Source organism: Oncorhynchus gorbuscha, linkage group LG10 (assembly GCF_021184085.1).
Source record: "Oncorhynchus gorbuscha isolate QuinsamMale2020 ecotype Even-year linkage group LG10, OgorEven_v1.0, whole genome shotgun sequence".
Classification (NCBI taxonomy): domain Eukaryota; kingdom Metazoa; phylum Chordata; class Actinopteri; order Salmoniformes; family Salmonidae; genus Oncorhynchus; species Oncorhynchus gorbuscha.
In genome coordinates this window covers 97,656,981-97,683,189 of record NC_060182.1, presented here as the reverse complement: position 1 = coordinate 97,683,189, position 26,209 = coordinate 97,656,981, and the positions used below count along the sequence as shown (strand labels likewise).

General features: G+C 42.6%; 2 protein-coding genes across 13 annotated transcripts in view; one reads left to right on the top strand and one right to left on the bottom strand.

Moving 5' to 3' along the window:
- LOC124046819 (dynactin subunit 1-like) overlaps window positions 1–26,209 on the bottom strand; it is an 808,447-nt gene that overhangs the window by 527,488 nt on the left and 254,750 nt on the right. The gene's annotated exons all lie outside the window — the stretch shown is intronic.
- The window catches only part of capn3a (calpain 3a, (p94)), a 68,847-nt gene that overhangs the window by 27,833 nt on the left and 14,805 nt on the right, over window positions 1–26,209 (top strand). For 2 of the 4 annotated variants that reach the window (XM_046367592.1, XM_046367593.1), the window contains exons 7-14: window positions 2,915–3,000; window positions 4,633–4,710; window positions 11,197–11,357; window positions 12,110–12,279; window positions 12,563–12,574; window positions 12,779–12,987; window positions 17,667–17,703; window positions 19,910–19,987. In XM_046367592.1, coding sequence (XP_046223548.1) covers window positions 2,915–3,000; window positions 4,633–4,710; window positions 11,197–11,357; window positions 12,110–12,279; window positions 12,563–12,574; window positions 12,779–12,987; window positions 17,667–17,703; window positions 19,910–19,987 — 831 coding nt within the window. Of the gene's footprint in view, window positions 1–2,914; window positions 3,001–4,632; window positions 4,711–11,196; window positions 11,358–12,109; window positions 12,280–12,562; window positions 12,575–12,778; window positions 12,988–17,666; window positions 17,704–19,909; window positions 19,997–26,209 lie in introns of all 4 variants that reach the window. The other 2 variants (XM_046367589.1, XM_046367590.1) reach the window with 1 other exon arrangement.

The window sequence follows — 26,209 nt, the reverse complement described above, 5'->3', positions numbered from 1 at the left end:
ACTACATTATTAGATAGATAGACCATGAGATACTACATTATTAGATAGATAGACCATGAGATACTACATTATTAGATAGATAGACCATGAGATACACTACATTATATAGATAGACCATGAGATACTACATTATTAGATAGACCATGAGATACACTACATTAGATAGATAGACCATGAGATACTACATTATTAGATAGACCATGAGATACTACATTATTAGATAGACCATGAGATACACTACATTATTAGATAGACCATGAGATACACTACATTATTAGATAGATAGACCATGAGATACTACATTATTAGATAGACCATGAGATACTACATTATTAGATAGATAGACCATGAGATACACTACATTATTAGATAGATAGACCATGAGATACACTACATTATTAGATAGATAGACCATGAGATACACTACATTATTAGATAGATAGACCATGAGATACACTACATTATTAGATAGACCATGAGATACTACATTATTAGATAGATAGACCATGAGATACTACATTATTAGATAGACCATGAGATACACTACATTATTAGATAGATAGACCATGAGATACACTACATTATTAGATAGATAGACCATGAGATACTACATTATTAGATAGATAGACCATGAGATACACTACATTATTAGATAGATAGACCATGAGATACACTACATTATTAGATAGATAGACCATGAGATACACTACATTATTAGATAGATAGACCATGAGATACACTACATTATTAGATAGATAGACCATGAGATACTACATTATTAGATAGATAGACCATGAGATACACTACATTATTAGATAGATAGACCATGAGATACTACATTATTAGATAGACCATGAGATACACTACATTATTAGATAGACCATGAGATACACTACATTATTAGATAGATAGACCATGAGATACACTACATTATTAGATAGATAGACCATGAGATACTACATGATTAGATAGATAGACCATGAGATACACTACATTATTAGATAGATAGACCATGAGATACTACATTATTAGATAGATAGACCATGAGATACACTACATTATTAGATAGACCATGAGATACACTACATTATTAGATAGATAGACCATGAGATACACTACATTATTAGATAGATAGACCATGAGATACTACACTATTAGATAGATAGACCATGAGATACACTACATTATTAGATAGACCATGAGATACACTACATTATTAGATAGATAGACCATGAGATACTACATTATTAGATATATAGACCATGAGATACACTACATTATTAGATAGACCATGAGATACACTACATTATTAGATAGATAGACCATGAGATACTACATTATTAGATATATAGACCATGAGATACACTACATTATTAGATAGACCATGAGATACACTACATTATTAGATAGACCATGAGATACACTACATTATTAGATAGACCATGAGATACTACATTATTAGATAGACCATGAGATACACTACATTATTAGATAGATAGACCATGAGATACACTACATTATTAGATAGATAGACCATGAGATACTACATTATTAGATAGATAGACCATGAGATACACTACATTATTAGATAGATAGACCATGAGATACTACATTATTAGATAGACCATGAGATACACTACATTATTAGATAGATAGACCATGAGATACACTACATTATTAGATAGATAGACCATGAGATACTACATTATTAGATAGATAGACCATGAGATACACTACATTATTAGATAGATAGACCATGAGATACTACATTATTAGATAGACCATGAGATACACTACATTATTAGATAGATAGACCATGAGATACACTACATTATTAGATAGATAGACCATGAGATACTACATTATTAGATAGACCATGAGATACACTACATTATTAGATAGATAGACCATGAGATACACTACATTATTAGATAGATAGACCATGAGATACTACATTATTAGATAGATAGACCATGAGATACACTACATTATTAGATAGATAGACCATGAGATACTACATTATTAGATAGACCATGAGATACACTACATTATTAGATAGACCATGAGATACACTACATTATTAGATAGATAGACCATGAGATACACTACATTATTAGATAGACCATGAGATACTACATGATTAGATAGATAGACCATGAGATACACTACATTATTAGATAGATAGACCATGAGATACACTACATTATTAGATAGATAGACCATGAGATACTACATTATTAGATAGACCATGAGATACACTACATTATTAGATAGACCATGAGATACACTACATTATTAGATAGATAGACCATGAGATACTACATTATTAGATAGATAGACCATGAGATACACTACATTATTAGATAGATAGACCATGAGATACACTACATTATTAGATAGACCATGAGATACTACATGATTAGATAGATAGACCATGAGATACACTACATTATTAGATAGATAGACCATGAGATACACTACATTATTAGATAGATAGACCATGAGATACACTACATTATTAGATAGACCATGAGATACTACATTATTAGATAGATAGACCATGAGATACTACATTATTAGATAGACCATGAGATACACTACATTATTAGATAGATAGACCATGAGATACACTACATTATTAGATAGACCATGAGATACACTACATTATTAGATAGACCATGAGATACTACATTATTAGATAGATAGACCATGAGATACTACATTATTAGATAGACCATGAGATACACTACATTATTAGATAGATAGACCATGAGATACTACATTATTAGATAGACCATGAGATATAGAGCTGTGGTTAGATGACTGTAGGCCTTTTGGAAGCTGACTGACTGGGCCAGTGGTTGTTGCCATTGTTACCTGGACCGGGGTGTGTGTTTCTCCTCTGTGTAAGCAGTCCCAGCACAAAGCGTCTAAGGTGCGTCTGGTGCGCCTCAGGAACCCCTGGGGTCAGGTGGAGTGGAACGGGCCCTGGAGTGACAAGTAAGATAAAACCTGATTGGTTGGACTGATTGGCTGATTGGTTGGTTGGACTGATTGGTTGGTTGACTGATTGGCTGATTGGTTGGTTGGACTGATTGGCTGATTGGTGGGACTGATTGGCTGATTGGTTGGTTGACTGATTGGTTGGTTGGACTGATTGGCTGATTGGTTGGACTGATTGGCTGATTGGTTGGACTGATTGGCTGATTGGTTGGTTGACTGATTGGTTGGTTGGTTGACTGATTGGCTGATTGGTTGGTTGGTTGGTTGACTGATTGGCTGATTGGTTGGTTGACTGCAGCAGGAGGATTTACACTGAACAAAAATATAAAAATATAAAAATAAAAACGCAACAAAGTGTTGGTCCCATGTTTCATGAGCTGAAATAAAAGATCCCAGAAATGTTCCATACTCACCAAAAGCGTATTAATCTAAATTTTTGGGCACAAATTTGTTTACATCCCTTTTAGTGAACATTTCTCCTTTGCCAAGATCATCCATCCACCTGACAGGTGTGGCATATCAAAAAGCTGATTAAACAGCATGATCATTACACATGTGCACCTTGTGCTGGGGGACAATAAAAGGCCACTCTAAAATGTGCAGTTTTGTCAACACAACACCATGCCACACATGTCTCAAATTTTGAGGGAGCGTGCAATTGGCATGTTGACTGTAGGAATAAGCCGCCTCCAACATCGTTTTAGAAAATTTGGCCTCACAAACGCAGATCACGTTTAACCACGCCAGCTCACAAACTGTCAGAAACCGTCTCAGGGAAGCTCATCTGAGTGCTCGTCATCCTCACCCGGGTGGGTGGGCAAATGCTCAACCTTCGATGGCCACTGGCACGCTTGAGAAGTGTGCTCTTCACGGAGCAATCGCTGTTTCAACTGTACTAAGGTCTAAGGTCTAAGGTCAGGACGTGACATATGCTCTCACAATAGTCCCTAACTAGAAAGTACTGATGTTGCTAAATTAAATAACGCTTTATCAGGTGCACATTTTTAAAACATTTTTAAAACTATGTCTGGTTGTTAGAAGGGACCCACAGTATTGTTAAGCCTGTCGTCGGAATGAGACCTCAGCGCAGCGTGGAAAGTGTACATCTTTCTTTATTTAGAACGAACACCCCAAAACAACAACCAAAGGTAAACAAACGTAAAGTTCTGCTCTACTGTGCAAAAACAAGATCCCACAAACTCAGGTGGAAAACAGGCTGCCTAAGTATGATTCCCAATCAGAGACAACGATAGACAGCTGCCTCTGATTGGGAAACACACCCGGCCAACAAAGAAATAGAAAAACTAGAACGCCCACCCCAAATCACACCCTGACCTAACCAAATAGAGAAATGAAAAGTCTCTCTAAGGTCAGGGCGTGACAAGTATTCAGATTACAGTACTCATTTTGAGTAATCCAAAGGATTACATTACTGATAAAGAGACCTGCGGGTTTTCTGGGAATTTATGTAAATCTTAAGGCTCCTTTTGAATTTCCTGCTGCCCAGGAAAAATCTCTGGGACAACTGAGTGATCAAATTAAGATCCTACAGCTGTATATTCACAGGTCCATGTATCATACTATTGAGTTTGTCTGTTGTTGTTGATGTTGTTGCCTCCCCGTCCACAGCTCAAAGGAGTGGGTGTCTCTGTCTAAGGGAGAGAAGGACCAGCTACAGCATCAGAGTGCTGAGGACGGGGAGTTCTGGTGAGTCTGTTCCTCTCTTCAACAATGTCCTTCTAGTTTGCTTCTTGAAAATGTACACTTGTTGTTGTCTCTACCCACGTTTCATGTCCTCTCATCTGTCTCGACTGGAAAAGGAAGACCCACACTCACTGAAATTGTCTTTCAGTTTTAAAGCTCTTCTGCTGCTGAAGAACAGCTAAATGTAGAGATTGTTTCAGTCTTCCTTTTCCAGTGTAACAAAATATGTTTGATTACAAATGATTGAGTAGAGCATGCCAATTCTTGACTCTCCCTCTCCTCTGTCTCTGATAGAGGAATTCTAAATTCCTGTATGTTTTAATTGCCAAAACCAATTCGCACTCATTTCTAATTCATTAATGAGTAGTAAGTTCATTAATTTTGCATGAAGTAGATTGAGACCAGTGTTAAAAGCCAAAGGTAAACAGTGTTTATTACAAGAGAGTACTGCCCGCATACACATTTTTCCACAGGTTATAAACTGGAAATGACATCATCAGTTTCCCGCCCTCTCTCCGATTCTCACAAGAACCCATTGTTTTTAGGTCTGGAACTCTTCCTCTACTCCCCCCATAAAACTACATTCCAAACTGTTTTTTTTAATTTTTATTTCACCTTTATTTAACCAGGTAGGCTAGTTGAGAACAGGTTCTCATTTGCAACTGCGACCTGGCCAAGATAAAGCATAGCAGTGTGAACAGACAACACAGAGTTACACATGGAGTAAACAATTAACAAGTCAATAACACAGAGAAAAAAGGGGAGTCTATATACAATGTGTGCAAAAGGCATGAGGAGGTAGGCGAATAATTACAATATTGCAGATTAACACTGGAGTGATAAATGATCAGATGATCATGTACAGATAGAGATATTGGTGTGCAAAAGAGCAGAAAAGTAAATAAATAAAAACTGTGGGGATGAGGTAGGTGAAAATGGGTGTGCTATTTACCAATAGATTATGTACAGCTGCAGCGATCGGTTAGCTGCTCAGCTAACTGATGTTTGAAGTTGGTGAGGGAGATAAAAGTCTCCAACTTCAGCAATTTTTGCAATTCGTTCCAGTCACAGGCAGCAGAGTACTGGAACGAAAGGCGGCCGAATGAGGTGTTGGCTTTAGGGATGATCAATGAGATACACCTGCTGGAGCGCGTGCTACGGATGGGTGTTGCCATCGTGACCAGTGAGCTGAGATAAGGCGGAGCTTTGCCTAGCATGGCCTTGTAGATGACCTGAAGCCAGTGGGTCTGGCGACGAATATGTAGCGAGGGCCAGCCGACTAGAGCATACAAGTCGCAGTGGTGGGTAGTATAAGGTGCTTTAGTGACAAAACGGATGGCACTGTGATAAACTGCATCCAGTTTGCTGAGTAGAGTGTTGGAAGCAATTTTGTAGATGACGTCGCCGAAGTCGAGGATCGGTAGGATAGTCAGTTTTACTAGGGTAAGCTTGGCAGCGTGAGTGAAGGAGGCTTTGTTGCGGAATAGAAAGCCGATTCTTGATTTGATTTTCGATTGGAGATGTTTGATATGGGTCTGGAAGGAGAGTTTGCAGTCTAGCCAGACACCTGGGTACTTATAGGTGTCCACATATTCAAGGTCGGAGCCATCCAGTGTGGTGATGCTAGTCGGGCATGCGGGTGCAGGCAGCGATCGGTTGAAAAGCATGCATTTGGTTTTACTAGCGTTTAAGAGCAGTTGGAGGCCACGGAAGGAGTGTTGTATGGCATTGAAGCTCGATTGGAGGTTAGATAGCACAGTGTCTAATGACGGGCCGAAAGTGTATACAATGGTGTCGTCTGCGTAGAGGTGGATCAGGGAATCGCCCGCAGCAAGAGCAACATCATTGATATATACAGAGAAAAGAGTCGGCCTGAGAATTGAACCCTGTGGCACCCCCATAGAGACTGCCAGAGGACAGGACAACATGCCCTCCGATTTGACACACTGAACTCTGTCTGCAAAGTAATTGGTGAACCAGGCAAGGCAGTCATCCGAAAAACCGAGGCTACTGAGTCTGCCGATAAGAATATGGTGATTGACAGAGTCAAAAGCCTTGACAAGGTCGATGAAGACGGCTGCACAGTACTGTCTTTTATCGATGGCGGTTATGATGTCGTTTAGTACCTTGAGTGTGGCTGAGGTGCACCCGTGACCGGCTCGGAAACCAGATTGCATAGAGGAGAAGGTACGGTGGGATTCGAGATGGTCAGTGACCTGTTTGTTGACTTGGCTTTCGAAGACCTTAGATAGGCAGGGCAGGATGGATATAGGTCTGTAACAGTTTGGGTCCAGGGTGTCTCCCCCTTTGAAGAGGGGGATGACTGCGGCAGCTTTCCAATCCTTGGGGATCTCAGACGATATGAAAGAGAGGTTGAACAGGCTGGTAATATGGGTTGCGACAATGACGGTGGATAGTTTCAGAAATAGAGGGTCCAGATTGTCAAGCCCAGCTGATTTATACGGGTCCAGGTTTTGCAGCTCTTTCAGAACATCTGCTATCTGGATTTGGGTAAAGGAGAACCTGGAGAGGCTTGGGCGAGGAGCTGCGGGGGAGCCGGAGCTGTTGGCCGAGGTAGGAGTAGCCAGGCGGAAGGCAGGCCAGCCGTTGAGAAATGCTTGTTGAAGTTTTCGATAATCATGGATTTGTCGGTGGTGACCGTGTTCCCTAGCCTCAGTGCAGTGGGCAGCTGGGAGGAGGTGCTCTTGTTCTCCATGGACTTCACAGTGTCCCAGAACTTTTTGGAGTTGGAGCTACAGGATGCAAACTTCTGCCTGAAGAAGCTGGCCTTAGCTTTCCTGACTGACTGCGTGTATTGGTTCCTGACTTCCCTGAACAGTTGCATATCGCGGGGACTGTTCGATGCTATTGCAGTCCGCCACAGGATGTTTTTGTGCAGGTCGAGGGCAGTCAGGTCTGGAGTGAACCAAGGGCTGTATCTGTTCTTAGTTCTGCATTTTTTGAACGGAGCATGCTTATCTAAAATGGTGAGGAAGTTACTCTTAAAGAATGACCAGGCATCCTCAACTGACGGGATGAGGTCAATGTCCTTCCAGGATACCCGGGCCAGGTCGATTAGAAAGGCCTGCTCACAGAAGTGTTTTAGGGAGCGTTTGACAGTGATGAGGGGTGGTCGTTTGACTGCGGCACCGTAGCGGATACAGGCAATGAGGCAGTGGTCGCTGAGATCCTGGTTGAAGACAGCGGAGGTGTATTTGGAGGGCCAGTTGGTCAGGATGACGTCTATGAGGGTGCCCTTGCTTACAGAGTTAGGGTTGTACCTGGTGGGTTCCTTGATGATTCGTGTGAGATTGAGGGCATCTAGCTTAGATTGTAGGACTTTAAGCATATCCCAGTTTAGGTCACCTAACAGAACAAACTCTGAAGCTAGATGGGGGGCAATCAATTCACAAATGGTGTCCAGGGCACAGCTGGGAGCTGAGGGGGGTCGGTAGCAGGCGGCAACAGTGAGAGACTTATTTTTGGAGCGAGTCATTTTCAGAATTAGTAGTTCGAACTGTTTGGGTATGGACCTGGAAAATATGACATTACTTTGCAGGCTATCTCTGCGGTAGACTGCAACTCCTCCCCCTTTAGCAGTTCTATCTTGACGGAAGATGTTATAGTTGGTTATGGAAATCTCTGAATTTTTGGTGGCCTTCCTGAGCCAGGATTCAGACACGGCAAGGACATCAGGGTTAGCAGAGTGTGCTAAAGCAGTGAGTAAAACAAACTTAGGGAGGAGGCTTCTGATGTTGACATGCATGAAACCAAGGCTTTTTCAATCACAGAAGTCAACAAATGAGGGTGCCTGGGGACATGCAGGGCCTGGGTTTACCTCCACATCACCCACTGTCTAAAAGGTATACTTTTCTCCACTAATGGAACACCACCCAAATATTTCTTATCTGTCTGAAAAGCTATAGCATATCTCCCCCTTAAACCCCCGAGAGGCACAGACAATTAATTCGTTCTGCTTACATTTTCAGTAACAGCCAAGAACCAAGAACCCATGCATTTCATATCATAACATAATAGTATCAGAATAAATGGTTTTAATCAGAAATGTATATATAATTAATCATTTCAACTATAATTTCCTCTATCAGTCTCCTACTCCTCTGTCTCCCTCTCCCTCTCCCTATGTCTCCATCTGCCTCCCTCTCCCCTGTATCCCTCTCCTCTGTCTCTCTCTCCCCTGTCTCTCTCTCTCCTCTGTGTTCCTCTCCCACACCTCTGTCCCCATCCAGCTGTTTCCCTCTCCTCTCTTTCCCTCTCCTCTGTGTTCCTCTCCCACTCCCCTGTCTCCCTCTCCTCTGTGTTCCTCTCCCACTCCTCTGTCCCCATCCAGCTGTTTCCCTCTCCTCTCTTTCCCTCTCCTCTGTGTTCCTCTCCCACTCCCCTGTCTCCCACTCCTCTGTTTCCCTCTCCTCTGTCTCCCACTCCTCTGTTTCCCTCTCCTCTCTTTCCCTCTCCTCTGTGTTCCTCTCCCACTCCTCTGTTTCCCTCTCCTCTCTTTCCCTCTCCTCTGTGTTCCTCTCCCACTCCTCTGTCCCAATCCAGCGGTTTCCCTCTCCTCTCTTTCCTTCTCCTCTGTCTCCCACTCCTGTCTCCCACTCCTCTGTGTTCCTCTCCCACTCCTCTGTCTCCCTCTCCTCTCTTTCCCTCTCCTCTGTGTTCCTCTCCCACTCCTCTGTGTTCCTCTCCCACTCCTCTGTCTACCTCTCCTCTCTTTCCTTCTCCTCTGTCTCCCACTCCTGTCTCCCACTCCTCTGTGTTCCTCTCCCACTCCTCTGTCTCCCTCTCCTCTCTTTCCCTCTCCTCTGTGTTCCTCTCCCACTCCTCTGTCTCCCTCTCCTCTCTTTCCTTCTCCTCTGTCTCCCTCTCCTCTCTTTCCCTCTCCTCTGTGTTCCTCTCCCACTCCTCTGTCTCCCTCTCCTCCGTCTCCCACTCCTCCATCTCCCACTCCTCTGTCTCCCACTCCTCTGTCTCCCTCTCCTCTTTCTCCCTCTCCTCTGTCAATCATAGTCTTCTGAACGTATGTGTTTTGGCTTTACACCCCCTTCTATATTGTAGATAAAGCATTACCTGTCTATCAGAACACAGAGGTATTTAATGGTATTTGGTATTTGATTAGGATCCCAATTAGCTGTTGCGAAAGCAGCAGCTACTCTTCCTGGGGTCCACACAAAACATGAAACATTATACAGAACATTAATAGACAAGGACAGCTCAGGGACAGAACTCCAACAAAATCCTGGTAGAATCAGGAATTCCCCAGGGCAGCTGTCGAAGGCCCTTACTTTTAAAAATCTTTACTAACGAGTGAAGCCAGTGTATAGAGCGTCTGCTAAATGACTTAAATGTAAATGTAAATGTATGTATACCGATGACTCAACATGATACACGTTAGCTACTACAGCGACTGAAATGACTGCAACACTTAACAAATAGCTGCAGTTAGTTTCAGAAAGGAACAAATTAGTCCGAAATATTTCAAAAACTAAAAGCATTGTATTTGGTACAAATCATTCACTAAACCCTAAACCTCAACTAAATCTTGTAATAAATAATGTGGAAATTGAGCAAGTTGAGATGACTAAACTGCTTGAGATAACCCTGGATTGTAAACTGTCATGGTCAAAACATATTGATACAACAGTAGCTAAGATGGAGAGAGGTCTGTCCATAATAAAGCGCTACTCTGCCTTCTTAACAACACTATCAACAAGGCAGGTCCGACAGGCCATAGTTTTGTCACACCTGGACTACTGTTCAGTCATGTGGCCAGGTGCCACAAAGACTGACCTCAGAGAATTACAATTGGCTTAGAACAGGGCAGCACGGCTGGCCCTTAATTCTACATAATAATAACATAATAACATAATAACATAATAACATAATAACATAATAATAAGCATGCAATCTCTCCTGGCTCAAAGTGGAGGAGAGATTGACTTCATCACTACTTGTATTTATGAGACAGCTCAGATATATTGAGCTGTATATATATATATTTGCAAAAATGTCTAATAAAAAGTGTTTGCTTTGTCATTATGGGGTATTGTGTGCAGATTGATGAGAAAATAATAACACTTCAATCCATTTTAGAATAAGGCTGAAACCAGGTTGTGAAACTGTAAGTCACGGGGTCTGAATCCTCTCCTGTCTCCCTCTTTCTCTCCTCTGTCTCCCTCTTCTCTGTCTCGAGGCGTGGTGAGCAGGTGTCTGAGTCTGTTACAAGTTTCCCGAGGCAACCTAAAAAGTCTGTTCTTGTCTTTACGGTAGTATTATGCGAAAGTATATTGAGCAGAATCAGGAATTCCTCAGGGCAGCTAAGGCCCTTACTATATGTAAATGTAAATGTAAATGCCTCTCTCTCTCTCCCTCTTTCTCTCTACTCTCTTCCTTTCTCTCCTCTGTCTCCCTCTCCCTCTTCTCTCTCCCACCACTTTCTCTCCTCTGTCTCCCCTTCCTCTGTCTCCCCAGGATGGCCTTTGAGGACTTCAAGAAGAACTACACCAAGATTGAGATCTGCAACCTGACCCCTGATGCCCTGGAGGACGATAAGATCCACAAGTGGACGGTGTCTGTGAACGAGGGTCGTTGGGTCAGAGGCTGCTCTGCCGGGGGCTGCAGGAACTACCCAGGTAGGAGATGACCTCTAAACTCTAACCCTGTATTATGTGAACCCTCATCTGTAATTTGTTATAATTTTAGTTGAATTCAGACTTGGGTAGTAACTACAGGAATAATTGTTTTATTTTAAATCCTTGAGCTGTGGTTGATTGAGCTTGCCTGATGCAATGGAACCAATCGAATAGACAATTGCACTTCCCTTCCACCTGGCACTCAGGGTCAGGCTAAATCAAATGTTATTTTAACCCAGGACTTGTTGCGTCATGTATAGGATTGTCCTCATATGGGGCACCATTACGTAGTAGTCAAATATTATATTTTCACACTTTGAAGTTAGAATAATACTGTGAAATTGTGAAAATTATAATAATATTTTTTTTAGTGTAAAAGCTGTTTGAAAAGATTGCATGAAATTTCAGCTGTTTTGGTAGGATGGAGTTTTGGCCTGCCTGGTGACATCACAGGCTGTACTTGAGGTAATAGACCAATAACAAAGAGAGTTCCAAACCTCACTGCCAATAACAGCTAGTTTTCAGTTTTCCCCTCCCCACTCAGACAACTACCAGACATTCCTAGAACATGTTTTGCTTGAGAAATTGCTCTTTGCTAAGAAAATATTTTTGTTTATTTTTGACAATTTTAATTGAAAACAATCATAGTAAGGTACTTCATTGTACTTAAATGATTTTATATTAAGATAAAAAACAGTAGCATTGGACTTTTAAGTGATGTGTTTGGTTCTGGACCCGCTCCCTACCTGCAGATACATTCTGGACCAACCCTCAGTTCCGCCTGTGTCTCTTGGAGGAGGATGATGACTCAGAGGACAACGAGGTGGCGTGTTCCTTCGTGGTCTCTCTGATGCAGAAGAACAGACGGAAAGAGAGGAAGTTGGGAGCCAATCTCTTCACCATCGGATTTGCCATCTACGAGGTGTCCCTGTCAGCCCAAAAAAACGAAACAAAAAAAATCCACTACTAAAGAATCTAAGAAAACTTTTATTATTCTTTAAAGGGGAAATCTGCAGATCAGAACAACAACAAAGCACATAGTTAGTTTAAAAAGTACAAAAATGGATATACAAATCACAGATTTCCCCCTTTAACGCATGACCACATACGATGTGTACAAGCCGCCTTCTGTTGTAACACGGTTTAGTTTTGAGCAGAGCGGTGTTTCTGGTGTAAACACAACTCTTCTCTCTGTCTGTCTGCAGGTGCCGAAGGAGGTAAGGACAGGAGATGTGGAATGTATTTATTTACACATTGAGGTTTTATCACCGCCATATTTATTTATGAATGTGTTACTATGAAAGTTTGTTTGATTAATAGTCTGACAACAATAACTAATTCAACACTTTTGTTTTCGCACTTTTCATTCCCAGTCTTTCTTCTCCTCCCTCCTCCGTCTGTGTCTGTGTGTTTCTGACCAGATGCACGGAAACAAGCAGCACATGCAGAAGGACTTCTTCCTGTTCAACTCATCCAAGGCTCGCTGCAAGTCCTACATCAACCTGAGGGAGGTGACCCAGCGCTTCCGTCTGAGCCCCGGGGAGTACGTGATCGTCCCGTCTACCTACGAGCCTCACCAGGAGGGAGAGTTCATCCTCAGAGTCTTCTCCGAAAAGAGGAACACCTCAGAGTGAGTGAGAGAGAGAGCGGGGTGGTGGTGGAGCGCAGAGGGAATATGGGAATATACCTAGCACCCCCGGGGAAAAGCAATGCAAGGCCATAGTGAAGTGTCTAAGAGGTTTTATCAGCAGTATGTCCGGGACTTAAACAAACGCAGATAAACGGCCTGTGCACTGCGATAGACTTTTTAAAAGCCCCCCCCCCCAGACGTTTTGCCTGCGATCATGTTGCAGATGTCGTTGTTTAAAGATTAAATCACCCTTTTAAAAAGTAAATCGCAGCTCACAGGTCGTTTATCTGCGTTTGTTTGAATCCCGGCTTGTGTTTTCCTTGGCCAACTATACTATACTTCCTTGGTTAACTATATATATCAATAGATCTGCAAATACATGTATCCATTCTATATACTTAACTGCTATCTTGGTAATAGTGTGAGATGGGAAATTAGTATTTGTTATCACCAGCTTCTCTGCTGTTTCCCAGTTATAGTATCTCGCCCTATGTCACAGTATCTGGCCTTATGTCACAGTATCTGGCCTTATGTCACAGTATCTGGCCTTATGTCACAGTATCTGGCCTTATGTCACAGTATCTGGCCTTATGTCACATTATCTGGCCTTATGTCACAGTATCTGGCCCTATGTCACAGTATCTGGCCTTATGTCACAGTATCTGGCCTTATGTCACAGTATCTGGCCCTATGTCACAGTATCTGGCCCTATGTCACAGTATCTGGCCTTATGTCACAGTATCTGGCCTTATGTCACAGTATCTGGCCCTATGTCACAGTATCTGGCCCTATGTCACAGTATCTGGCCTTATGTCACAGTATCTGGCCTCATGTCACAGTATCTGGCCTTATGTCACATTATCTGGCCTTATATCACAGTATCTGGCCTTATATCACAGTATCTGGCCTTATGTCACAGTATCTCGCCCTATGTCACAGTATCTGGCCTTATGTCACAGTATCTCGCCCTATGTCACAGTATCTGGCCTTATGTCACAGTATCTGGCCTCATGTCACAGTATCTCACCCTATGTCAAATTATCTGGCCTTATGTCACAGTATCTCACCCTATGTCACATTATCTGGCCTTATGTCACATTTTCTGGCCTTATGTCACAGTATCTGGCCTTATGTCACAGTATCTGACCTTATGTCACAGTATCTGGCCTCATGTCACAGTATCTCACCCTATGTCACATTATCTGGCCTTATGTCACAGTATCTGGCCTTATGTCACAGTATCTGGCCTTATGTCACAGTATCTGGCCTTATGTCACAGTATCTGACCTTATGTCACAGTATCTGGCCTTATGTCACAGTATCTGGCCTTATGTCACAGTATCTGGCCTCATGTCACAGTATCTGGCCTTATGTCACAGTATCTGGCCTTATGTCACAGTATCTGTCCCTATGTCACAGTATCTGGCCTTATGTCACAGTATCTGGCCTTATGTCACAGTATCTGGCCTTATGTCACAGTATCTGGCCTTATGTCACAGTATCTGGCCTCATGTCACAGTATCTCGCCCTATGTCACAGTATCTGGCCTTATGTCACAGTATCTGTCCTTATGTCACAGTATCTGGCCTTATGTCACAGTATCTGGCCTTATGTCACAGTATCTGGCCCTATGTCACAGTATCTGTCCTTATGTCACAGTATCTGGCCTTATATCACAGTATCTGGCCTTATGTCACAGTATCTGGCCCTATGTCACAGTATCTGGCCTTATGTCACATTATCTCGCCCTATGTCACAGTATCTGGCCTTATGTCACAGTATCTGGCCTTATGTCACAGTATCTGGCCTTATGTCACAGTATCTGGCCTTATGTCACAGTATCTGGCCTTATGTCACAGTATCTGTCCTTATGTCACAGTATCTGGCCTCATGTCACAGTATCTGGCCTTATGTCACAGTATCTGGCCTTATGTCACAGTATCTGGCCTTATGTCACAGTATCTGGCCTTATGTCACAGTATCTGGCCTTGTGTCACAGTATCTGTCCCTATGTCACATTATCTCGCCTTATGTCACAGTATCTGGCCTTATGTCACAGTATCTGGCCTCATGTCACAGTATCTGGCCCCATGTTTAAGATAGGCTAACCAATGTGGGTGGGTGTGTGTTGGGTTATTGCCAGGTTAGAGCGGCCCCTTTGGGGAGAGGGGGGTACTGGGGTTATAGTGGTGGGGTCAGACCGCTAAAGGACAAACTATTTTAACTGCGATTTGATTTGTAGAGCTGGAAGGAATCAGCCACAGTTTGAAGCTGTTATGGAATCCTTTTTAGGACAAGCGACTTCAGATTTGGCCATGCTCGGGTAAACATTTTCTTTCAGTATTAAAATAAACCTCCTGCTCTGACTCCAAACATCATGAAACAATTTCCACCCGAGACGACAAGAGCTCCTAGCTCTGATGGAAGAGGGGGACCTAAAGGAAGAAGCTGTAAAGAGATATAGTATGACAGACAGAACAACACACCGACTTGATTATGGGCCGGTTTCCTGGACATAGATGAAGCAAGATCTTAAGAGAATCTCCATTGAAAATGTTTTTTAGTCTGTGTCTGGAAACCGCCCCTAACAGTTTGACATAACAAAGCCTGGCTTTTATTTAATCTCAGTGGGAGTCACTGTTTTCATCCATTTGTTTTAAAGAAACATGGACAGAGTATGTGTCAGATTTTAGGTTATATAATCAAGTTGTAGACCAGGTCTGGACCCAACGCTATTACGGAGTAGACCAGGTCTGGAATCAACGCTCCTATAGGGTAGACAGGTCTGGCCCCAATGCTCCTACAGAGTAGACAGGTCTGGACCCAACGCTCCTATAGAGTAGACCAGGTCTGGACCCAACGCTCCTACAGAGTAGACCAGGTATGGACCCAACGCTCCTACAGAGTAGACCAGGTCTGGACCCAACGTCTCCTACAGAGAAGACCAGGTCTGGACCCAACACTCCTACAGAGTAGACCAGGTCTGAACCAAACGCTCCCACAGGGTAGACCAGGTCTGGCCCCAATGCTCCCACAGAGTAGACCAGGTCTGGAACCAACGCTCCTATAGAGTAGACCAGGTCTGGACCCAACGCTCCTACAGAGTAGACCAGGTCTGGACCCAACGCTCCTACAGAGTAGACCAGGTCTGAACCCAACGCTCCTACAGAGTAGACCAGGTCTGGACCCAACGCTCCTACAGAGTAGACCAGGTCTGAACCCAACGCTCCTACAGAGTAGACCAGGTCTGGACCCAACGCTCCTACAGAGTAGACCAGGTCTGGACCCAACGCTCCTACAGAGTAGACCAGGTCTGGACCCAACGCTCCTACAGAGTAGACCAGGTCTGGAACCAACTCTCCTACAGAGTAGACCAGGTCTGGACCCAATGCTCCTATAGAGTAGACCAGGTCTGGACCCAACGCTCCTACAGAGTAGACCAGGTCTGGAACCAACTCTCCTACAGAGTAGACCAGGTCTGGACCCAACGCTCCTACAGAGTAGACCAGGTCTGGACCCAACGCTCCTACAGAGTAGACCAGGTCTGGACCCAACGCTCCTACAGAGTAGACCAGGTCTGGAACCAACTCTCCTACAGAGTAGACCAGGTCTGAACCAAACGCTCCCACAGAGTAGACCAGGTCTGAACCAAACTCTCCTACAGAGTAGACCAGGTCTGGACCCAACGCTCCTACAGAGTAGACCAGGTCTGGACCCAACGCTCCTACAGAGTAGACCAGGTCTGGACCCAACGCTCCTACAGAGTAGACCAGGTCTGGACCCAACGCTCCTATAGAGTAGACCAGGTCTGAACCCAACGCTCCTACAGAGTAGACCAGGTCTGAACCCAACGCTCCTACAGAGTAGACCAGGTCTGGACCCAACGCTCCTACAGGGTAGACCAGGTCTGGACCCAACGCTCCTACAGAGTAGACCAGGTCTGGACCCAACGCTCCTACAGAGTAGACCAGGTCTGGACCCAACGCTCCTACAGAGTAGACCAGGTCTGGACCCAACATCTCCGACAGAGTAGACCAGGTCTGGACCCAACATCTCCTACAGAGTAGACCAGGTCTGGACCCAACGCTCCTACAGAGTAGACATGACCAACAAACATGGACTGAACCTAAGAGGCCGAGACAAGACAGAAAATTGCCCATAAGAGTCCTTGGTCTTAAATATTGGCCTTCAGAAGAATATGGTCAATAAGACCTATATTAGAAGTTTATTAAAAGAAAAGAAGTTCTCAAGAAGAAGAGGAAAAATAACAAAACACTGATAAAATAATATATATATATATTTATATATATATATAACACGTGGTAAATGTGACTAACATTTTGTTCACAGCTTGGTGCAAGGCGGTAAGAATGTGTTGTACAATATTGTCATTCAAATCAATGCTATTGGGTATAGAACCATAATCCTTTAGAATGTACCGAGAGCATTATAGTTGCATATTATTGTTGTTGCTTAGTACAGTTAGGAACAATATTCAGAGATATATAGACACGTAGGAATGCCCATAGACAACTTGTAAATGTGATGAAATGTTTTGTCAGGATGTTGTAGAGTGTTTGGCTCTTTGCCAGGAAATGTGTGAGGCTTATGGTCCAATGAGATGTTTAAAGTCCTGCTAGTGTCACAACGGTGACTGCGGTTTGTTGGTTTCTACTCAGGGAGATAGAGAACAGGATCGAGGCGGACCATACAGTGGTGAGTAAAGTTCTCTCGGTTTCTTAATTCTGTCAACGTCATGTATTCATCTGTCTCACCAGACCACAGTCCAACTTCCTGTTTCGGTCAGTCTTCTCCCCTCTCTATTGGCTCACCATCAGTCCAACTTCATGTTTCGGTCAGTCTTCTCCCCTCTCTATTGGCTCACCATCAGTCCAACTTCATGTTTCGGTCAGTCTTCTCCCCTCTCTATTGGCTCACCATCAGTCCAACTTCCTGTTTCGGTCAGTCTTGTCCCGTCTCTATTGGCTCACCATCAGTCCAACTTCCTGTTTCGGTCAGTCTTGTCCCGTCTCTATTGGCTCACCATCAGTCCAACTTCCTGTTTCGGTTTCGGTCAGTCTTGTCCCTCACCATCTCTATTGGCTCACCATCAGTCCAACTTCCTGTTTCGGTCAGTCTTGTCCCGTCTCTATTGGCTCACCATCAGTCCAACTTCCTGTTTCGGTCAGTCTTGTCCCGTCTCTATTGGCTCACCATCAGTCCAACTTCCTGTTTCGGTCAGTCTTGTCCATTGGCTCACCATCAGTCCAACTTCCTGTTTCGGTCAGTCTTGTCCCGTCTCTATTGGCTCACCATCAGTCCAACTTCCTGTTTCGGTCAGTCTTGTCCCGTCTCTATTGGCTCACCATCAGTCCAACTTCCTGTTTCGGTCAGTCTTGTCCCGTCTCTATTGGCTCACCATCAGTCCAACTTCCTGTTTCGGTCAGTCTTGTCCCGTCTCTATTGGTTCACCATCAGTCCAACTTCCTGTTTCGGTCAGTCTTGTCCCGTCTCTATTGGCTCACCATCAGTCCAACTTCCTGTTTCGGTCAGTCTTGTCCCGTCTCTATTGGCTCACCATCAGTCCAACTTCCTGTTTCGGTCAGTCTTGTCCCGTCTCTATTGGCTCACCATCAGTCCAACTTCCTGTTTCGGTCAGTCTTGTCCCGTCTCTATTGGTTCACCATCAGTCCAACTTCCTGTTTCGGTCAGTCTTGTCCCGTCTCTATTGGTTCACCATCAGTCCAACTTCCTGTTTCGGTCAGTCTTGTCCCGTCTCTATTGGCTCACCATCAGTCCAACTTCCTGTTTCTTGGTCAGTCTTGTCCAACTTCCTGTCTCTATTGGCTCACCATCAGTCCAACTTCCTGTTTCGGTCAGTCTTGTCCCGTCTCTATTGGCTCACCATCAGTCCAACTTCCTGTTTCGGTCAGTCTTGTCCCGTCTCTATTGGTTCACCATCAGTCCAACTTCCTGTTTCGGTCAGTCTTGTCCCGTCTTGTCCCTTGTCCCGTCTCTATTGGCTCACCATCAGTCCAACTTCCTGTTTCGGTCAGTCTTGTCCCGTCTCTATTGGCTCACCATCAGTCCAACTTCCTGTTTTGGCTCACCATCAGTCTTGTTTCCCAGTCTCTATTGGTTCACCATCAGTCCAACTTCCTGTTTCGGTCAGTCTTGTCCCGTCTCTATTGGTTCACCATCAGTCCAACTTCCTGTTTCGGTCAGTCTCTTGTCCCTCACCATCAGTCCTATTGGTTCACCATCAGTCCAACTTCTCTCATCCCGGCTCACTCATCAGTCCAACTTCCTGTTTCGGTCAGTCTTGTCCCGTCTCTATTGGCTCACCATCAGTCCAACTTCCTGTTTCGGTCAGTCTTGTCCCGTCTCTATTGGCTCACCATCAGTCCAACTTCCTGTTTCGGTCAGTCTTGTCCCGTCTCTATTGGCTCACCATCAGTCCAACTTCCTGTTTCGGTCAGTCTTGTCCCGTCTCTATTGGCTCACCATCAGTCCAACTTCCTGTTTCGGTCAGTCTTGTCCCGTCTCTATTGGCTCACCATCAGTGAGAGATGATAATAAGATGGTAGCTTGGATGTTTACGTCAGCCCTGAAACAGGCCTATATTATTAAATGAAAAGGACAGTATTTTTTTTTTGTGTTAACTTTTTTACATCAGTATTCAGAAGTGATATTGGCTGATCGTATTTGCCTCTCAGACACTCTTTCTCTCCCCCTCCCCTCTCTCCCCCTCCCAATATCTCTTTCTCCCCCTCCCATTATCTCTTTCTCCCCATCTCTGTCTCTTTCTCCCCCTCCCCCTCTCCCATTACCTCTTTCTCCCCCTCCCCCTCTCCCATTACCTCTTTCTCCCCCTCCCCATCTCCCTCTCTCTCTCTCCTCTGTGTCGTCTTCTCCTTCTCAGCCGGCCCCAGCCAATGCGGGGGAGGAGAGTGAGGAGGACCAGCAGTTTCGGAGCCTCTTTCAGCAGATAGCCGCGGATGTGAGTACGGTGAGTACAGGGAGGCCAGTGAGTACAGGGAGGCCAGGGAGGCCAGGGAGAGAGGCCAGGGAGAGAGGCCAGGGAGGCCAGTGAGTCCAGGGAGGCCAGTGAGTACAGGGAGGCCAGTGAGGCCAGGGGGACCAGTGAGGCCAGGGGGACCAGTGAGGCCAGGGAGGCCAGTGAGTACAGTGAGGCCAGGGGGACCAGTGAGGCCAGGGGGACCAGTGAGGCCAGGGAGAGAGGCCAGGGAGAGAGGCCAGGGAGAGAGGCCAGGGAGAGAGGCCAGGGAGGCCAGTGAGTCCAGGGAGGCCAGTGAGCCAAGTGAGAGAGGCCAGTGAGAGAGGCCAGTGAGAGAGGCCAGTGAGAGAGGCCAATGAGGTCATGGAGACCAGTGAGAGAGGCCAGTGAGAGAGGCCAGTGAGAGAGGCCAGGGAGAGAGGCCAGGGAGACCAGTGAGACCAGGGAGAGAGGCCAGGGAGACCAGTGAGGCCAGTGAGTCCAGTGAGTCCAGTGAGGTCAGAGAGGCCAGTGAGAGAGGCCAGGGAGCCCAGTGAGGCCAATGAGAGATGCCAGGGAGAGAGGCCAGGGAGGGAGGCCAGGGGGAGAGGCCAGGGGAGAGGCCAGGAGAGAGGCCAGTGAGAACAGGGAGGCCAGTGAGAGCTTGGGGGAGTGTGAGTATAGTGCTGGGGTGGGTCTCCATCTCACGGGAACATTCCCTTTAAGAGCTGCATGGTCTAAAACCCCTCGATCAGATTGAATCCTGCCTGGGTTATTATACTGTATTACACCTGCTGTATATCTGTCATGTTACTGTAATACACCTCCTGTATATCTGTCATGTTACTGTATATCTGTCATGTTACTGTATTACACCTCCTGTATATCTGTCATGTTACTGTATTACACCTCCTGTATATCTGTCATGTTACTGTAATACACCTCCTGTATATCTGTCATGTTACTGTATATCTGTCATGTTACTGTAATACACCTCCTGTATATCTGTCATGTTACTGTATATCTGTCATGTTGCTGTATATCTGTCATGTTACTGTATATCTGTCATGTTACTGTATATCTGTCATGTTACTGTATTACACCTGCTGTATATCTGTCATGTTGCTGTATATCTGTCATGTTACTGTATTACACCTCCTGTATATCTGTCATGTTACTGTATTACACCTCCTGTATATCTGTCATGTTACTGTAATACACCTCCTGTATATCTGTCATGTTACTGTAATACACCTCCTGTATATCTGTCATGTTGCTGTATATCTGTCATGTTGCTGTATATCTGTCATGTTGCTGTATTAAACCTCCTGTATATCTGTCATGTTACTGTATTACACCTCCTGTATATCTGTCATGTTACTGTATTAAACCTCCTGTATATCTGTCATGTTACTGTATTACACCTCCTGTATATCTGTCATGTTACTGTATTACACCTCCTGTATATCTGTCATGTTACTGTATTACACCTCCTGTATATCTGTCATGTTACTGTATTACACCTCCTGTATATCTGTCATGTTGCTGTATATCTGTCATGTTGCTGTTGTTATCAGACCTGCTGTATATCTGTCATGTTACTGTTGTTATCAGACCTGCTGTATATCTGTCATGTTACTGTTGTTATCAGACCTGCTGTATATCCGTCATGTTACTGTTGTTATCAGACCTGCTGTATATCTGTCATGTTACTGTCGTTATCAGACCTGCTGTATATCTATCATGTTACTGTATATCTGTCATGTTACTGTATATCTGTCATGTTACTGTATCACACCTCCTGTATATCTGTCATGTTACTGTATTACACCTCCTGTATATCTGTCATGTTACTGTATATCTGTCATGTTACTGTATATCTGTCATGTTACTGTATTACACCTCCTGTATATCTGTCATGTTACTGTATATCTGTCATGTTACTGTATTACACCTCCTGTATATCTGTCATGTTACTGTATATCTGTCATGTTACTGTATATCTGTCATGTTACTGTAATACACCTCCTGTATATCTGTCATGTTACTGTATTACACCTCCTGTATATCTGTCATGTTACTGTATTACACCTCCTGTATATCTGTCATGTTATATCTGTCATGTTAATATTGTTACAGATCTGCTGTACATCTGTCATGTTACTGTAATACACCTCCTGTATATCTTTCATGTTACTGTATATCTGCCATGTTACTGTATTACACCTCCTGTATATCTGTCATGTTACTGTATATCTGTCATGTTGCTGTATATCTGTCATGTTACTGTATATCTGTCATGTTACTGTAATACACCTCCTGTATATCTGTCATGTTACTGTATATCTGTCATGTTACTGTAATACACCTCCTGTATATCTGTCATGTTACTGTATATCTGTCATGTTGCTGTATATCTGTCATGTTACTGTATATCTGTCATGTTACTGTATATCTGTCATGTTACTGTATATCTGTCATGTTACTGTATATCTGTCATGTTACTGTATATCTGTCATGTTACTGTTGTCATCAGACCTGCTGTATATCTATCATGTTACTGTTGTTATCAGACCTGCTGTATATCTATCATGTTACTGTATATCTGTCATGTTACTGTATATCTGTCATGTTACTGTATATCTGTCATGTTACTGTATATCTGTCATGTTACTGTATATCTGTCATGTTACTGTATATCTGTCATGTTAATATTGTTATCAGATCTGCTGTACATCTGTCATGTTACTATAATACACCTCCTGTATATCTGTCATGTTACTGTATATCTGCCATGTTACTGTATATCTGTCATGTTACTGTATCTGTCATGTTACTGTATATCTGCCATGTTGCTGTATATCTGTCATGTTACTGTATATCTGTCATGTTACTGTATATCTGTCATGTTACTGTATATCTGTCATGTTACTGTATATCTGTCATGTTACTGTATATCTGTCATGTTACTGTATATCTGTCATGTTACTGTATATCTGTCATGTTAATATTGTTATCAGATCTGCTGTATATCTGTCATGTTACTATAATACACCTCCTGTATATCTGTCATGTTACTGTATATCTGTCATGTTACTGTATATCTGTCATGTTACTGTATCTGTCATGTTACTGTATATCTGTCATGTTACTATAATACACCTCCTGTATATCTGTCATGTTACTGTATATCTGCCATGTTACTGTATATCTGTCATGTTACTGTATCTGTCATGTTACTGTATATCTGCCATGTTACTGTATATCTGTCATGTTACTGTATATCTGTCATGTTACTGTATATCTGTCATGTTACTGTATATCTGTCATGTTACTGTATATCTGTCATGTTGCTGTATATCTGTCATGTTACTGTATATCTGTCATGTTACTGTATATCTGTCATGTTACTGTTGTCATCAGACCTGCTGTATATCTGTCATGTTACTGTAATACACCTCCTGTATATCTGTCATGTTACTGTATATCTGTCATGTTACTGTATTACACCTCCTGTATATCTGTCATGTTACTGTATTACACCTCCTGTATATCTGTCATGTTACTGTAATACACCTCCTGTATATCTGTCATGTTACTGTATATCTGTCATGTTATGTAATACACCTCCTGTATATCTGTCATGTTACTGTATATCTGTCATGTTGCTGTATATCTGTCATGTTACTGTATATCTGTCATGTTACTGTATATCTGTCATGTTACTGTATTACACCTGCTGTATATCTGTCATGTTACTGTATATCTGTCATGTTACTGTATTACACCTCCTGTATATCTGTCATGTTACTGTATTACACCTCCTGTATATCTGTCATGTTACTGTAATACACCTCCTGTATATCTGTCATGTTACTGTAATACACCTCCTGTATATCTGTCATGTTGCTGTATATCTGTCATGTTGCTGTATATCTGTCATGTTGCTGTATTAAACCTCCTGTATATCTGTCATGTTACTGTATTACACCTCTGTATATCTGTCATGTTACTGTATATCTGTCATGTTACTGTATTATCTGTATATCTGTCATGTTACTGTATTACGCCTCCTGTATATCTGTCATGTTACTGTATTACACCTCCTGTATATCTGTCATGTTACTGTATTACACCTCCTGTATATCTGTCATGTTGCTGTATATCTGTCATGTTGCTGTTGTTATCAGACCTGCTGTCTGTCATGTTACTGTTGTTATCAGACCTGTCTGTCATGTTACTGTTGTTATCAGACCTGCTGTATATCCGTCATGTTACTGTTGTTATCAGACCTGCTGTATATCTGTCATGTTACTGTATATGCTGTATATCTATCATGTTACTGTATATCTGTCATGTTACTGTATATCTGTCATGTTACTGTATATCCTGTATATCTGTCATGTTACTGTATTATCCTGTATATCTGTCATGTTACTGTATATCTGTCATGTTACTGTATATCTGTCATGTTACTGTATTACTGTATATCTGTCATGTTACTGTATATCTGTCATGTTACTGTATATCCTGTATATCTGTCATGTTACTGTATATCTGTCATGTTACTGTATATCTGTCATGTTACTGTAATACACCTCCTGTATATCTGTCATGTTACTGTATTACACCTCTGTATATCTGTCATGTTACTGTATTACACCTCCTGTATATCTGTCATGTTACTGTATATCTGTCATGTTACTGTATATCTGTCATGTTGCTGTATATCTGTCATGTTACTGTATATCTGTCATGTTACTGTAATACACCTCCTGTATATCTGTCATGTTACTGTATATCTGTCATGTTACTGTAATACACCTCCTGTATATCTGTCATGTTACTGTATATCTGTCATGTTGCTGTATATCTGTCATGTTACTGTATATCTGTCATGTTACTGTATATCTGTCATGTTACTGTATATCTGTCATGTTACTGTATATCTGTCATGTTACTGTTGTCATCAGACCTGCTGTATATCTGTCATGTTACTATCTGTGTATATCTGTCATGTTACTGTATATCTGTCATGTTACTGTATATCTGTCATGTTACTGTATATCTGTCATGTTACTGTATATCTGTCATGTTACTGTATATCTGTCATGTTAATATTGTTATCAGATCTGCTGTACATCTGTCATGTTACTATAATACACCTCCTGTATATCTGTCATGTTACTGTATATCTGCCATGTTACTGTACTGTCATGTTACTGTATCTGTCATGTTACTGTATATCTGTCATGTTGCTGTATATCTGTCATGTTACTGTATATCTGTCATGTTACTGTATATCTGTCATGTTACTGTATATCTGTCATGTTACTGTATATCTGTCATGTTACTGTATATCTGTCATGTTACTGTATATCTGTCATGTTACTGTATATCTGTCATGTTAATATTGTTATCAGATCTGCTGTACATCTGTCATGTTACTGTAATACACCTCCTGTATATCTGTCATGTTACTGTATATCTGCCATGTTACTGTATATCTGTCATGTTACTGTATCTGTCATGTTACTGTATATCTGTCATGTTACTATAATACACCTCCTGTATATCTGTCATGTTACTGTATATCTGCCATGTTACTGTATCTGTCATGTTACTGTATCTGTCATGTTACTGTATATCTGCCATGTTACTGTATATCTGTCATGTTACTGTATATCTGTCATGTTACTGTATATCTGTCATGTTACTGTATATCTGTCATGTTGCTGTATATCTGTCATGTTACTGTATATCTGTCATGTTACTGTATATCTGTCATGTTACTGTATATCTGTCATGTTACTGTTGTCATCAGACCTGCTGTATATCTGTCATGTTACTGTAATACACCTCCTGTATATCTGTCATGTTACTGTATATCTGTCATGTTACTGTATTACACCTCCTGTATATCTGTCATGTTACTGTATTACACCTCCTGTATATCTGTCATGTTACTGTAATACACCTCCTGTATATCTGTCATGTTACTGTATATCTGTCATGTTACTGTAATACACCTCCTGTATATCTGTCATGTTACTGTATATCTGTCATGTTGCTGTATATCTGTCATGTTACTGTATATCTGTCATGTTACTGTATATCTGTCATGTTACTGTATTACACCTGCTGTATATCTGTCATGTTGCTGTATATCTGTCATGTTACTGTATTACACCTCCTGTATATCTGTCATGTTACTGTATTACACCT